The sequence below is a fragment of the Anopheles ziemanni genome, unplaced genomic scaffold, assembly GCF_943734765.1.
Source record: "Anopheles ziemanni unplaced genomic scaffold, idAnoZiCoDA_A2_x.2 U_25, whole genome shotgun sequence".
Classification (NCBI taxonomy): domain Eukaryota; kingdom Metazoa; phylum Arthropoda; class Insecta; order Diptera; family Culicidae; genus Anopheles; species Anopheles ziemanni.
In genome coordinates, this window is record NW_026689897.1 from 33751 (window position 1) to 46277 (window position 12527).

A 12527-nucleotide genomic window follows, 5' to 3' on the forward strand; every position below is an offset into this window, starting at 1 on the left:
CATCGTCTCATTCTCTTTAAAGTCACTTTAAGCACCTTCTAAACCTCATTTTGCATCGTCTCATTCTCTTTAAAGTCACTTTAAGCACCTTCTAAACACCATTTTGCATCGTCTCATTCTCTTTAAAGTCACTTTAAGCACCTTCTAAACCTCATTTTGTATCGTCTCATTCTCTTAAAAGTCACTTTAAGCACCTTCTAAACCTCATTTTGCATCGTCTCATTCTCTTTAAAGTAACTTTAAGCACCTTCTAAACACCATTTTGCATCGTCTCATTCTCTTTAAAGTCACTTTAAGCACCTTCTAAACACCATTTTGCATCGTCTCATTCTCTTTAAAGTCACTTTAAGCACCTTCTAAACCTCATTTTGCATCGTCTCATTCTCTTTAAAGTCACCTTAAGCACCTTCTAAACACCATTTTGCATCGTCTCATTCTCTTTAAAGTCACTTTAAGCACCTTCTAAACCTCATTTTGCATCGTCTCATTCTCTTTAAAGTCACCTTAAGCACCTTCTAAACACCATTTTGCATCGTCTCATTCTCTTTAAAGTCACCTTAAGCACCTTCTAAACACCATTTTGCATCGTCTCATTCTCTTTAAAGTCACTTTAAGCACCTTCTAAACCTCATTTTGCATCGTCTCATTCTCTTTAAAGTCACCTTAAGCACCTTCTAAACACCATTTTGCATCGTCTCATTCTCTTTAAAGTCACTTTAAGCACCTTCTAAACACCATTTTGCATCGTCTCATTCTCTTTAAAGTCACCTTAAGCACCTTCTAAACACCATTTTGCATCGTCTCATTCTCTTTAAAGTCACTTTAAGCACCTTCTAAACCTCATTTTGCATCGTCTCATTCTCTTTAAAGTCACCTTAAGCACCTTCTAAACACCATTTTGCATCGTCTCATTCTCTTTAAAGTCACTTTAAGCACCTTCTAAACACCATTTTGCATCGTCTCATTCTCTTTAAAGTCACTTTAAGCACCTTCTAAACCTCATTTTGCATCGTCTCATTCTCTTTAAAGTCACTTTAAGCACCTTCTAAACACCATTTTGCATCGTCTCATTCTCTTTAAAGTCACTTTAAGCACCTTCTAAACACCATTTTGCATCGTCTCATTCTCTTTAAAGTCACCTTAAGCACCTTCTAAACCTCATTTTGCATCGTCTCATTCTCTTTAAAGTCACCTTAAGCACCTTCTAAACACCATTTTGCATCGTCTCATTCTCTTTAAAGTCACTTTAAGCACCTTCTAAACACCATTTTGCATCGTCTCATTCTCTTTAAAGTCACTTTAAGCACCTTCTAAACCTCATTTTGCATCGTCTCATTCTCTTTAAAGTCACTTTAAGCACCTTCTAAACACCATTTTGCATCGTCTCATTCTCTTTAAAGTCACTTTAAGCACCTTCTAAACCTCATTTTGCATCGTCTCATTCTCTTTAAAGTCACCTTAAGCACCTTCTAAACACCATTTTGCATCGTCTCATTCTCTTTAAAGTCACTTTAAGCACCTTCTAAACACCATTTTGCATCGTCTCATTCTCTTTAAAGTCACTTTAAGCACCTTCTAAACCTCATTTTGCATCGTCTCATTCTCTTTAAAGTCACTTTAAGCACCTTCTAAACACCATTTTGCATCGTCTCATTCTCTTTAAAGTCACTTTAAGCACCTTCTAAACCTCATTTTGTATCGTCTCATTCTCTTAAAAGTCACTTTAAGCACCTTCTAAACCTCATTTTGCATCGTCTCATTCTCTTTAAAGTCACTTTAAGCACCTTCTAAACACCATTTTGCATCGTCTCATTCTCTTTAAAGTCACTTTAAGCACCTTCTAAAGACCATTTTGCATCGTCTCATTCTCTTTTAAGTCACTTTAAGCACCTTCTAAACACCATTTTGCATCGTCTCATTCTCTTTAAAGTCACTTTAAGCACCTTCTAAACCTCATTTTGCATCGTCTCATTCTCTTTAAAGTCACCTTAAGCACCTTCTAAACACCATTTTGCATCGTCTCATTCTCTTTAAAGTCACTTTAAGCACCTTCTAAACACCATTTTGCATCGTCTCATTCTCTTTAAAGTCACTTTAAGCACCTTCTAAACCTCATTTTGCATCGTCTCATTCTCTTTAAAGTCACTTTAAGCACCTTCTAAACACCATTTTGCATCGTCTCATTCTCTTTAAAGTCACCTTAAGCACCTTCTAAACACCATTTTGCATCGTCTCATTCTCTTTAAAGTCACTTTAAGCACCTTCTAAACACCATTTTGCATCGTCTCATTCTCTTTAAAGTCACTTTAAGCACCTTCTAAACACCATTTTGCATCGTCTCATTCTCTTTAAAGTCACCTTAAGCACCTTCTAAACACCATTTTGCATCGTCTCATTCTCTTTAAAGTCACTTTAAGCACCTTCTAAACACCATTTTGCATCGTCTCATTCTCTTTAAAGTCACTTTAAGCACCTTCTAAACCTCATTTTGCATCGTCTCATTCTCTTTAAAGTCACTTTAAGCACCTTCTTAACCTCATTTTGCATCGTCTCATTCTCTTTAAAGTCACCTTAAGCACCTTCTAAACACCATTTTGCATCGTCTCATTCTCTTTAAAGTCACTTTAAGCACCTTCTAAACACCATTTTGCATCGTCTCATTCTCTTTAAAGTCACTTTAAGCACCTTCTAAACCTCATTTTGCATCGTCTCATTCTCTTTAAAGTCACCTTAAGCACCTTCTAAACACCATTTTGCATCGTCTCATTCTCTTTAAAGTCACCTTAAGCACCTTTCAAACCTCATTTTGCATCGTCTCATTCTCTTTTAAGTCACCTTAAGCACCTTCTAAACCTCATTTTGCATCGTCTCATTCTCTTTAAAGTCACTTTAAGCACCTTCTAAACCTCATTTTGCATCGTCTCATTCTCTTTAAAGTCACCTTAAGCACCTTCTAAACACCATTTTGCATCGTCTCATTCTCTTTAAAGTCACTTTAAGCACCTTCTAAACCTCATTTTGTATCGTCTCATTCTCTTAAAAGTCACTTTAAGCACCTTCTAAACCTCATTTTGCATCGTCTCATTCTCTTTAAAGTCACTTTAAGCACCTTCTAAAGACCATTTTGCATCGTCTCATTCTCTTTAAAGTCACTTTAAGCACCTTCTAAACCTCATTTTGCATCGTCTCATTCTCTTTAAAGTCACCTTAAGCACCTTCTAAACACCATTTTGCATCGTCTCATTCTCTTTAAAGTCACTTTAAGCACCTTCTAAACCTCATTTTGCATCGTCTCATTCTCTTTAAAGTCACCTTAAGCACCTTCTAAACCTCATTTTGCATCGTCTCATTCTCTTTAAAGTCACTTTAAGCACCTTCTAAACCTCATTTTGCATCGTCTCATTCTCTTTAAAGTCACCTTAAGCACCTTCTAAACACCATTTTGCATCGTCTCATTCTCTTTAAAGTCACTTTAAGCACCTTCTAAACCTCATTTTGTATCGTCTCATTCTCTTAAAAGTCACTTTAAGCACCTTCTAAACCTCATTTTGCATCGTCTCATTCTCTTTAAAGTAACTTTAAGCACCTTCTAAACACCATTTTGCATCGTCTCATTCTCTTTAAAGTCACTTTAAGCACCTTCTAAAGACCATTTTGCATCGTCTCATTCTCTTTTAAGTCACTTTAAGCACCTTCTAAACCTCATTTTGCATCGTCTCATTCTCTTTAAAGTCACCTTAAGCACCTTCTAAACACCATTTTGCATCGTCTCATTCTCTTTAAAGTCACTTTAAGCACCTTCTAAACCTCATTTTGCATCGTCTCATTCTCTTTAAAGTCACTTTAAGCACCTTCTAAAGACCATTTTGCATCGTCTCATTCTCTTTAAAGTCACTTTAAGCACCTTCTAAACCTCATTTTGCATCGTCTCATTCTCTTTAAAGTCACCTTAAGCACCTTCTAAACACCATTTTGCATCGTCTCATTCTCTTTAAAGTCACTTTAAGCACCTTCTAAACCTCATTTTGCATCGTCTCATTCTCTTTAAAGTCACTTTAAGCACCTTCTAAACCTCATTTTGCATCGTCTCATTCTCTTTAAAGTCACCTTAAGCACCTTCTTAACCTCATTTTGCATCGTCTCATTCTCTTTAAAGTCACCTTAAGCACCTTCTAAACACCATTTTGCATCGTCTCATTCTCTTTAAAGTCACTTTAAGCACCTTCTAAACACCATTTTGCATCGTCTCATTCTCTTTAAAGTCACTTTAAGCACCTTCTAAACCTCATTTTGCATCGTCTCATTCTCTTTAAAGTCACTTTAAGCACCTTCTAAAGACCATTTTGCATCGTCTCATTCTCTTTAAAGTCACTTTAAGCACCTTCTAAACCTCGTTTTGCATCGTCTCATTCTCTTTAAAGTCACCTTAAGCACCTTCTAAACACCATTTTGCATCGTCTCATTCTCTTTAAAGTCACTTTAAGCACCTTCTAAACCTCATTTTGCATCGTCTCATTCTCTTTAAAGTCACCTTAAGCACCTTCTAAACCTCATTTTGCATCGTCTCATTCTCTTTAAAGTCACTTTAAGCACCTTCTAAACCTCATTTTGCATCGTCTCATTCTCTTTAAAGTCACCTTAAGCACCTTCTAAACACCATTTTGCATCGTCTCATTCTCTTTAAAGTCACTTTAAGCACCTTCTAAACCTCATTTTGTATCGTCTCATTCTCTTAAAAGTCACTTTAAGCACCTTCTAAACCTCATTTTGCATCGTCTCATTCTCTTTAAAGTAACTTTAAGCACCTTCTAAACACCATTTTGCATCGTCTCATTCTCTTTAAAGTCACTTTAAGCACCTTCTAAAGACCATTTTGCATCGTCTCATTCTCTTTTAAGTCACTTTAAGCACCTTCTAAACACCATTTTGCATCGTCTCATTCTCTTTAAAGTCACCTTAAGCACCTTCTAAACCTCATTTTGCATCGTCTCATTCTCTTTAAAGTCACCTTAAGCACCTTCTAAACACCATTTTGCATCGTCTCATTCTCTTTAAAGTCACTTTAAGCACCTTCTAAACACCATTTTGCATCGTCTCATTCTCTTTAAAGTCACTTTAAGCACCTTCTAAACCTCATTTTGCATCGTCTCATTCTCTTTAAAGTCACTTTAAGCACCTTCTAAACACCATTTTGCATCGTCTCATTCTCTTTAAAGTCACCTTAAGCACCTTCTAAACACCATTTTGCATCGTCTCATTCTCTTTAAGTCACTTTAAGCACCTTCTAACACCATTTTGCATCGTCTCATTCTCTTTAAAGTCACTTTAAGCACCTTCTAAACACCATTTTGCATCGTCTCATTCTCTTTAAAGTCACTTTAAGCACCTTCTAAACACCATTTTGCATCGTCTCATTCCTTTAAAGTCACTTTAAGCACCTTCTAAACACCATTTTGCATCGTCTCATTCTCTTTAAAGTCACTTTAAGCACCTTCTAAACCTCATTTTGCATCGTCTCATTCTCTTTAAAGTCACTTTAAGCACCTTCTAAACCTCATTTTGCATCGTCTCATTCTCTTTAAAGTCACCTTAAGCACCTTCTAAACACCATTTTGCATCGTCTCATTCTCTTTAAAGTCACTTTAAGCACCTTCTAAACACCATTTTGCATCGTCTCATTCTCTTTAAAGTCACTTTAAGCACCTTCTAAACCTCATTTTGCATCGTCTCATTCTCTTTAAAGTCACTTTAAGCACCTTCTAAACACCATTTTGCATCGTCTCATTCTCTTTAAAGTCACTTTAAGCACCTTCTAAACCTCATTTTGCATCGTCTCATTCTCTTTAAAGTCACCTTAAGCACCTTCTAAACACCATTTTGCATCGTCTCATTCTCTTTAAAGTCACTTTAAGCACCTTCTAAACCTCATTTTGCATCGTCTCATTCTCTTTAAAGTCACTTTAAGCACCTTCTAAACCTCATTTTGCATCGTCTCATTCTCTTTAAAGTCACCTTAAGCACCTTCTAACCTCATTTTGCATCGTCTCATTCTCTTTAAAGTCACCTTAAGCACCTTCTAAACACCATTTTGCATCGTCTCATTCTCTTTAAAGTCACTTTAAGCACCTTCTAAACACCATTTTGCATCGTCTCATTCTCTTTAAAGTCACTTTAAGCACCTTCTAAACCTCATTTTGCATCGTCTCATTCTCTTTAAAGTCACTTTAAGCACCTTCTAAAGACCATTTTGCATCGTCTCATTCTCTTTAAAGTCACTTTAAGCACCTTCTAAACCTCATTTTGCATCGTCTCATTCTCTTTAAAGTCACCTTAAGCACCTTCTAAACACCATTTTGCATCGTCTCATTCTCTTTAAAGTCACCTTAAGCACCTTCTAAACCTCATTTTGCATCGTCTCATTCTCTTTAAAGTCACCTTAAGCACCTTCTAAACCTCATTTTGCATCGTCTCATTCTCTTTAAAGTCACTTTAAGCACCTTCTAAACCTCATTTTGCATCGTCTCATTCTCTTTAAAGTCACCTTAAGCACCTTCTAAACACCATTTTGCATCGTCTCATTCTCTTTAAAGTCACCTTAAGCACCTTCTAAACCTCATTTTGCATCGTCTCATTCTCTTTAAAGTCACTTTAAGCACCTTCTAAACACCATTTTGCATCGTCTCATTCTCTTTAAAGTCACTTTAAGCACCTTCTAAACACCATTTTTCATCGTCTCATTCTCTTTAAAGTCACTTTAAGCACCTTCTAAACCTCATTTTGCATCGTCTCATTCTCTTTAAAGTCACCTTAAGCACCTTCTAAAGACCATTTTGCATCGTCTCATTCTCTTTAAAGTCACTTTAAGCACCTTCTAAACACCATTTTGCATCGTCTCATTCTCTTTAAAGTCACTTTAAGCACCTTCTAAACCTCATTTTGCATCGTCTCATTCTCTTTAAAGTCACTTTAAGCACCTTCTAAACCTCATTTTGCATCGTCTCATTCTCTTTAAAGTCACTTTAAGCACCTTCTAAACCTCATTTTGCATCGTCTCATTCTCTTTAAAGTCACTTTAAGCACCTTCTAAACACCATTTTGCATCGTCTCATTCTCTTTAAAGTCACTTTAAGCACCTTCTAAACCTCATTTTGCATCGTCTCATTCTCTTTAAAGTCACTTTAAGCACCTTCTAAAGACCATTTTGCATCGTCTCATTCTCTTTTAAGTCACTTTAAGCACCTTCTAAACACCATTTTGCATCGTCTCATTCTCTTTAAAGTCACTTTAAGCACCTTCTAAACCTCATTTTGCATCGTCTCATTCTCTTTAAAGTCACCTTAAGCACCTTCTAAACACCATTTTGCATCGTCTCATTCTCTTTAAAGTCACTTTAAGCACCTTCTAAACACCATTTTGCATCGTCTCATTCTCTTTAAAGTCACTTTAAGCACCTTCTAAACCTCATTTTGCATCGTCTCATTCTCTTTAAAGTCACTTTAAGCACCTTCTAAACACCATTTTGCATCGTCTCATTCTCTTTAAAGTCACTTTAAGCACCTTCTAAACACCATTTTTGCATCGTCTCATTCTCTTTAAAGTCACTTTAAGCACCTTCTAAACCTCATTTTGCATCGTCTCATTCTCTTTAAAGTCACTTTAAGCACCTTCTAAACCTCATTTTGCATCGTCTCATTCTCTTTAAAGTCACTTTAAGCACCTTCTAAACCTCATTTTGCATCGTCTCATTCTCTTTAAAGTCACTTTAAGCACCTTCTAAACACCATTTTGCATCGTCTCATTCTCTTTAAAGTCACTTTAAGCACCTTCTAAACCTCATTTTGCATCGTCTCATTCTCTTTAAAGTCACCTTAAGCACCTTCTAAACCTCATTTTGCATCGTCTCATTCTCTTTAAAGTCACTTTAAGCACCTTCTAAACACCATTTTGCATCGTCTCATTCTCTTTAAAGTCACCTTAAGCACCTTTCAAACCTCATTTTGCATCGTCTCATTCTCTTTAAAGTCACCTTAAGCACCTTCTAAAGACCATTTTGCATCGTCTCATTCTCTTTAAAGTCACTTTAAGCACCTTCTAAACCTCATTTTGCATCGTCTCATTCTCTTTAAAGTCACTTTAAGCACCTTCTAAACCTCATTTTGCATCGTCTCATTCTCTTTAAAGTCACTTTAAGCACCTTCTAAACCTCATTTTGCATCGTCTCATTCTCTTTAAAGTCACCTTAAGCACCTTCTAAACACCATTTTGCATCGTCTCATTCTCTTTAAAGTCACTTTAAGCACCTTCTTAACCTCATTTTGTATCGTCTCATTCTCTTAAAAGTCACTTTAAGCACCTTCTAAACCTCATTTTGCATCGTCTCATTCTCTTTAAACTAACTTTAAGCACCTTCTAAACACCATTTTGCATCGTCTCATTCTCTTTAAAGTCACTTTAAGCACCTTCTAAACCTCATTTTGCATCGTCTCATTCTCTTTAAAGTCACCTTAAGCACCTTCTAAACCTCATTTTGCATCGTCTCATTCTCTTTAAAGTCACTTTAAGCACCTTCTAAACCTCATTTTGCATCGTCTCATTCTCTTTAAAGTCACCTTAAGCACCTTCTAAACACCATTTTGCATCGTCTCATTCTCTTTAAAGTCACTTTAAGCACCTTCTAAACCTCATTTTGCATCGTCTCATTCTCTTTAAAGTCACCTTAAGCACCTTCTAAAGACCATTTTGCATCGTCTCATTCTCTTTAAAGTCACTTTAAGCACCTTCTAAACACCATTTTGCATCGTCTCATTCTCTTTAAAGTCACTTTAAGCACCTTCTAAACCTCATTTTGCATCGTCTCATTCTCTTTAAAGTCACTTTAAGCACCTTCTAAACCTCATTTTGCATCGTCTCATTCTCTTTAAAGTCACTTTAAGCACCTTCTAAACCTCATTTTGCATCGTCTCATTCTCTTTAAAGTCACTTTAAGCACCTTCTAAACACCATTTTGCATCGTCTCATTCTCTTTAAAGTCACTTTAAGCACCTTCTAAACCTCATTTTGCATCGTCTCATTCTCTTTAAAGTCACTTTAAGCACCTTCTAAAGACCATTTTGCATCGTCTCATTCTCTTTTAAGTCACTTTAAGCACCTTCTAAACCTCATTTTGCATCGTCTCATTCTCTTTAAAGTCACCTTAAGCACCTTCTAAACACCATTTTGCATCGTCTCATTCTCTTTAAAGTCACCTTAAGCACCTTCTAAACCTCATTTTGCATCGTCTCATTCTCTTTAAAGTCACCTTAAGCACCTTCTAAACACCATTTTGCATCGTCTCATTCTCTTTAAAGTCACTTTAAGCACCTTCTAAACACCATTTTGCATCGTCTCATTCTCTTTAAAGTCACTTTAAGCACCTTCTAAACCTCATTTTGCATCGTCTCATTCTCTTTAAAGTCACCTTAAGCACCTTCTAAACCTCATTTTGCATCGTCTCATTCTCTTTAAAGTCACCTTAAGCACCTTCTAAACACCATTTTGCATCGTCTCATTCTCTTTAAAGTCACCTTAAGCACCTTTCAAACCTCATTTTGCATCGTCTCATTCTCTTTAAAGTCACCTTAAGCACCTTTCAAACCTCATTTTGCATCGTCTCATTCTCTTTAAAGTCACCTTAAGCACCTTCTAAACACCATTTTGCATCGTCTCATTCTCTTTAAAGTCACCTTAAGCACCTTCTTAACCTCATTTTGCATCGTCTCATTCTCTTTAAAGTCACTTTAAGCACCTTCTAAACACCATTTTGCATCGTCTCATTCTCTTTAAAGTCACTTTAAGCACCTTCTAAACACCATTTTGCATCGTCTCATTCTCTTTAAAGTCACTTTAAGCACCTTCTAAACCTCATTTTGCATCGTCTCATTCTCTTTAAAGTCACCTTAAGCACCTTCTTAACCTCATTTTGCATCGTCTCATTCTCTTTAAAGTCACCTTAAGCACCTTCTAAACACCATTTTGCATCGTCTCATTCTCTTTAAAGTCACTGTCGCTGACGACGCGAAACGGCTTAATAGGTCATCGCAGCCAACCGCCGATCGTACGATCGGAACGGTTTGGCTGCGTTGCACCATCCATGATGATAAAAACGCCGCCGTGCCGGCGTTGCTGGCTAGGTTAAAAGCGTTAAGCATAGTCATAAGAATTTAGGTATATAAGCGCATCGAATAGTTGAATAAAGGCAGTATTCTACTAAAACGACAACTCGCAGCATAGTGCTTTCGTCGGTGGAAGTGCCACCAGTCGAAAGAAAGCGTTAAGCGCAACATTTGGAGGCTCCGGCGAGATCTGTCCAAAGTAGAAATACTCACCCTCGAGTGGTTTCACCAGAACCAGAGTTACCCGGGAAGTTGAACCCCGTATAATCTGCCTGGTTCGTGAGTGACGCGAGGAAGTACGAGCGATCAAGCAACGAGGTTGCACGTTAGGACCGGAGGAAGATCCGGCCAAATTCGGCAGTTGGTCCAGGGAGACCAAAGAAATTCTACGGCGGCCAAAGGCCCAAGGCAGCGAAGTACGGACAAGACATCCATCGGCGGACGGCCGGCGGAGAAGACATCCATCGGCGGACGGCCGGCGGACAAGACCCATCGGCGGACGGCCGGCGGAGAAGACATCCATCGGCGGACGGCCGGCGGAGAAGACATCCATCGGCGGACGGCCGGCGGACAAGACATCCATCGGCGGACGGCCGGCGGAGAAGACATCCATCGGCGGACGGCCGGCGAACAAGACCCATCGGCGGACGGCCGGCGGACAAGACCCATCGGCGGACGGCCGGCGGACAAGACATCCATCGGCGGACGGCCGGCGGAGAAGACATCCATCGGCGGACGGCCGGCGGACAAGACATCCATCGGCGGACGGCCGGCGGAGAAGACATCCATCGGCGGACGGCCGGCGGACAAGACCCATCGGCGGACGGCCGGCGGAGAGAGCCAGGCGAACGATCATCCGGTGTACGGCCGGCGGAGAGGACCGGGCGAGCGATCTACTGGCGGACGATCGGCGGAGAAAACCGGGCGAACGATCCATCGGCAGACGGCCGGCGGAGAAGACCAGGCGGGACATCGCGGAACAGTCGGCGGCGAAAAGCGATCTACCCAACGTAGGCAGTACGCGGAACGCGACCAACCAACGAGCCCGAGAAAGCCAGCGCAGTAAGTAACATGGAGGTTAATTATAAACAAAATCCGAATGGGAATTGCAAGTTATGCGCAAATTCCGATGATTGGAATAAACTGATCCATTGCGTAGAGTGCGATCGGTTTCTTCACTAATCTTGCGTGGAAGCGCTGAAGTTCAAGGCAGTTGCAAAGGGTTTTATCTGCCCTAAGTGCAAGAACGCCGCAGAAGAAAGGAAAGAGAGCCGAGAAGCTCTGATGCAGACACAAAAATTATTACAGGAGAAAATAGACAAAGAGAAGGTAGAAAGGGAAAAAGCAGTCAAGATAGAGCAGGAAATAGAAAGGCTTCAAGAGGAAGTAAAAAGGGCACAAGAGGAAGCTGAAGAGACCAGAAGCTTCATATATGAGCCAGGTCTTAATTCAACCGCAAATGAGGATGTTAAATTGCTTGCAGAAAGCATCGCCTCAATGGTAAAGGCATGGACAAAAAAAACGGACAAAACAGCACTTTCCGAGCTTCCAGACTTTTGCGGAAGCTACAAGACTTGGCCGCGTTTTAAACGTATGTACGACGAAACCACGAAGGCCGGTAATTTTTCGAATCTAGAGAACCTCACCAGGCTACAAAAGCACCTAAAGGGTGATGCACTACGCTCAGTTAGCGGGCTGATGCTGAACTCTGACAATGTTACCGAAATTCTTAAACGTCTGGAAAGACTCTACGGCAATCCGGACAATATTTACTCAGCACTGTTGAACGAATTGCTGGCCGTTAAAAATCCCTCGCTAGACAATCCAGCATCATTTATAAGATTTTCAAACGCGCTCCATGACTTGATCGATAATATGACGATGCTCAAGCAAGGCGAATACCTTAACGACAGAAGGCTTCTTAAAGACCTCGTCGCCAGGCTGCCGGTTGACTTACGAAACAAATGGCTCGCCGATTCACTTTCCAAAGAAAACAAACTTACAACCCTTTTGGACTTCGCTAAATGGCTGAAACCATCCGAAGACTTGGCTACGGTTCTGGTAGCCAGCGAAGAAGAATCAAAAAATGACACCCGCCACATGACACCCAAAAGTTGTCCTAGGTCAAGGGGGTGCTTGCTATGTGGGTATCAACACGAGACGCTCCGTTGCAAACAATTATACGGCAGGTCAGTGGACGAGAAGTGGAGCATTCTGAAGCGAAGTAACGTATGTGCAAATTGTTGTCAGCACAACAACCACATCGCCCAAAATTGCCGGCTGCCTCCGCAGTGTAAGGTTTACGGCTGCGGCAAAAAACACCACACAGCGCTTCACCGAAACGAAACCGCTGAGTGGCAGAACCGCGCCCGCCGC

At 39.7% G+C, this 12527-nt stretch overlaps 1 protein-coding gene across 1 annotated transcript; it reads left to right on the top strand.

The window, feature by feature from the left end:
- Positions 1-10512: 10512 nt before the first annotated feature.
- On the top strand, positions 10513-11213 carry LOC131292788 (uncharacterized; the record flags this gene model as incomplete). The annotated part of the gene is made up of 1 exon (XM_058320871.1): positions 10513-11213. A coding segment is annotated over one exon (701 nt), but the record flags the coding sequence as incomplete, so codon positions are not given.
- Between the last annotated feature and the right edge of the window lie 1314 nt (positions 11214-12527).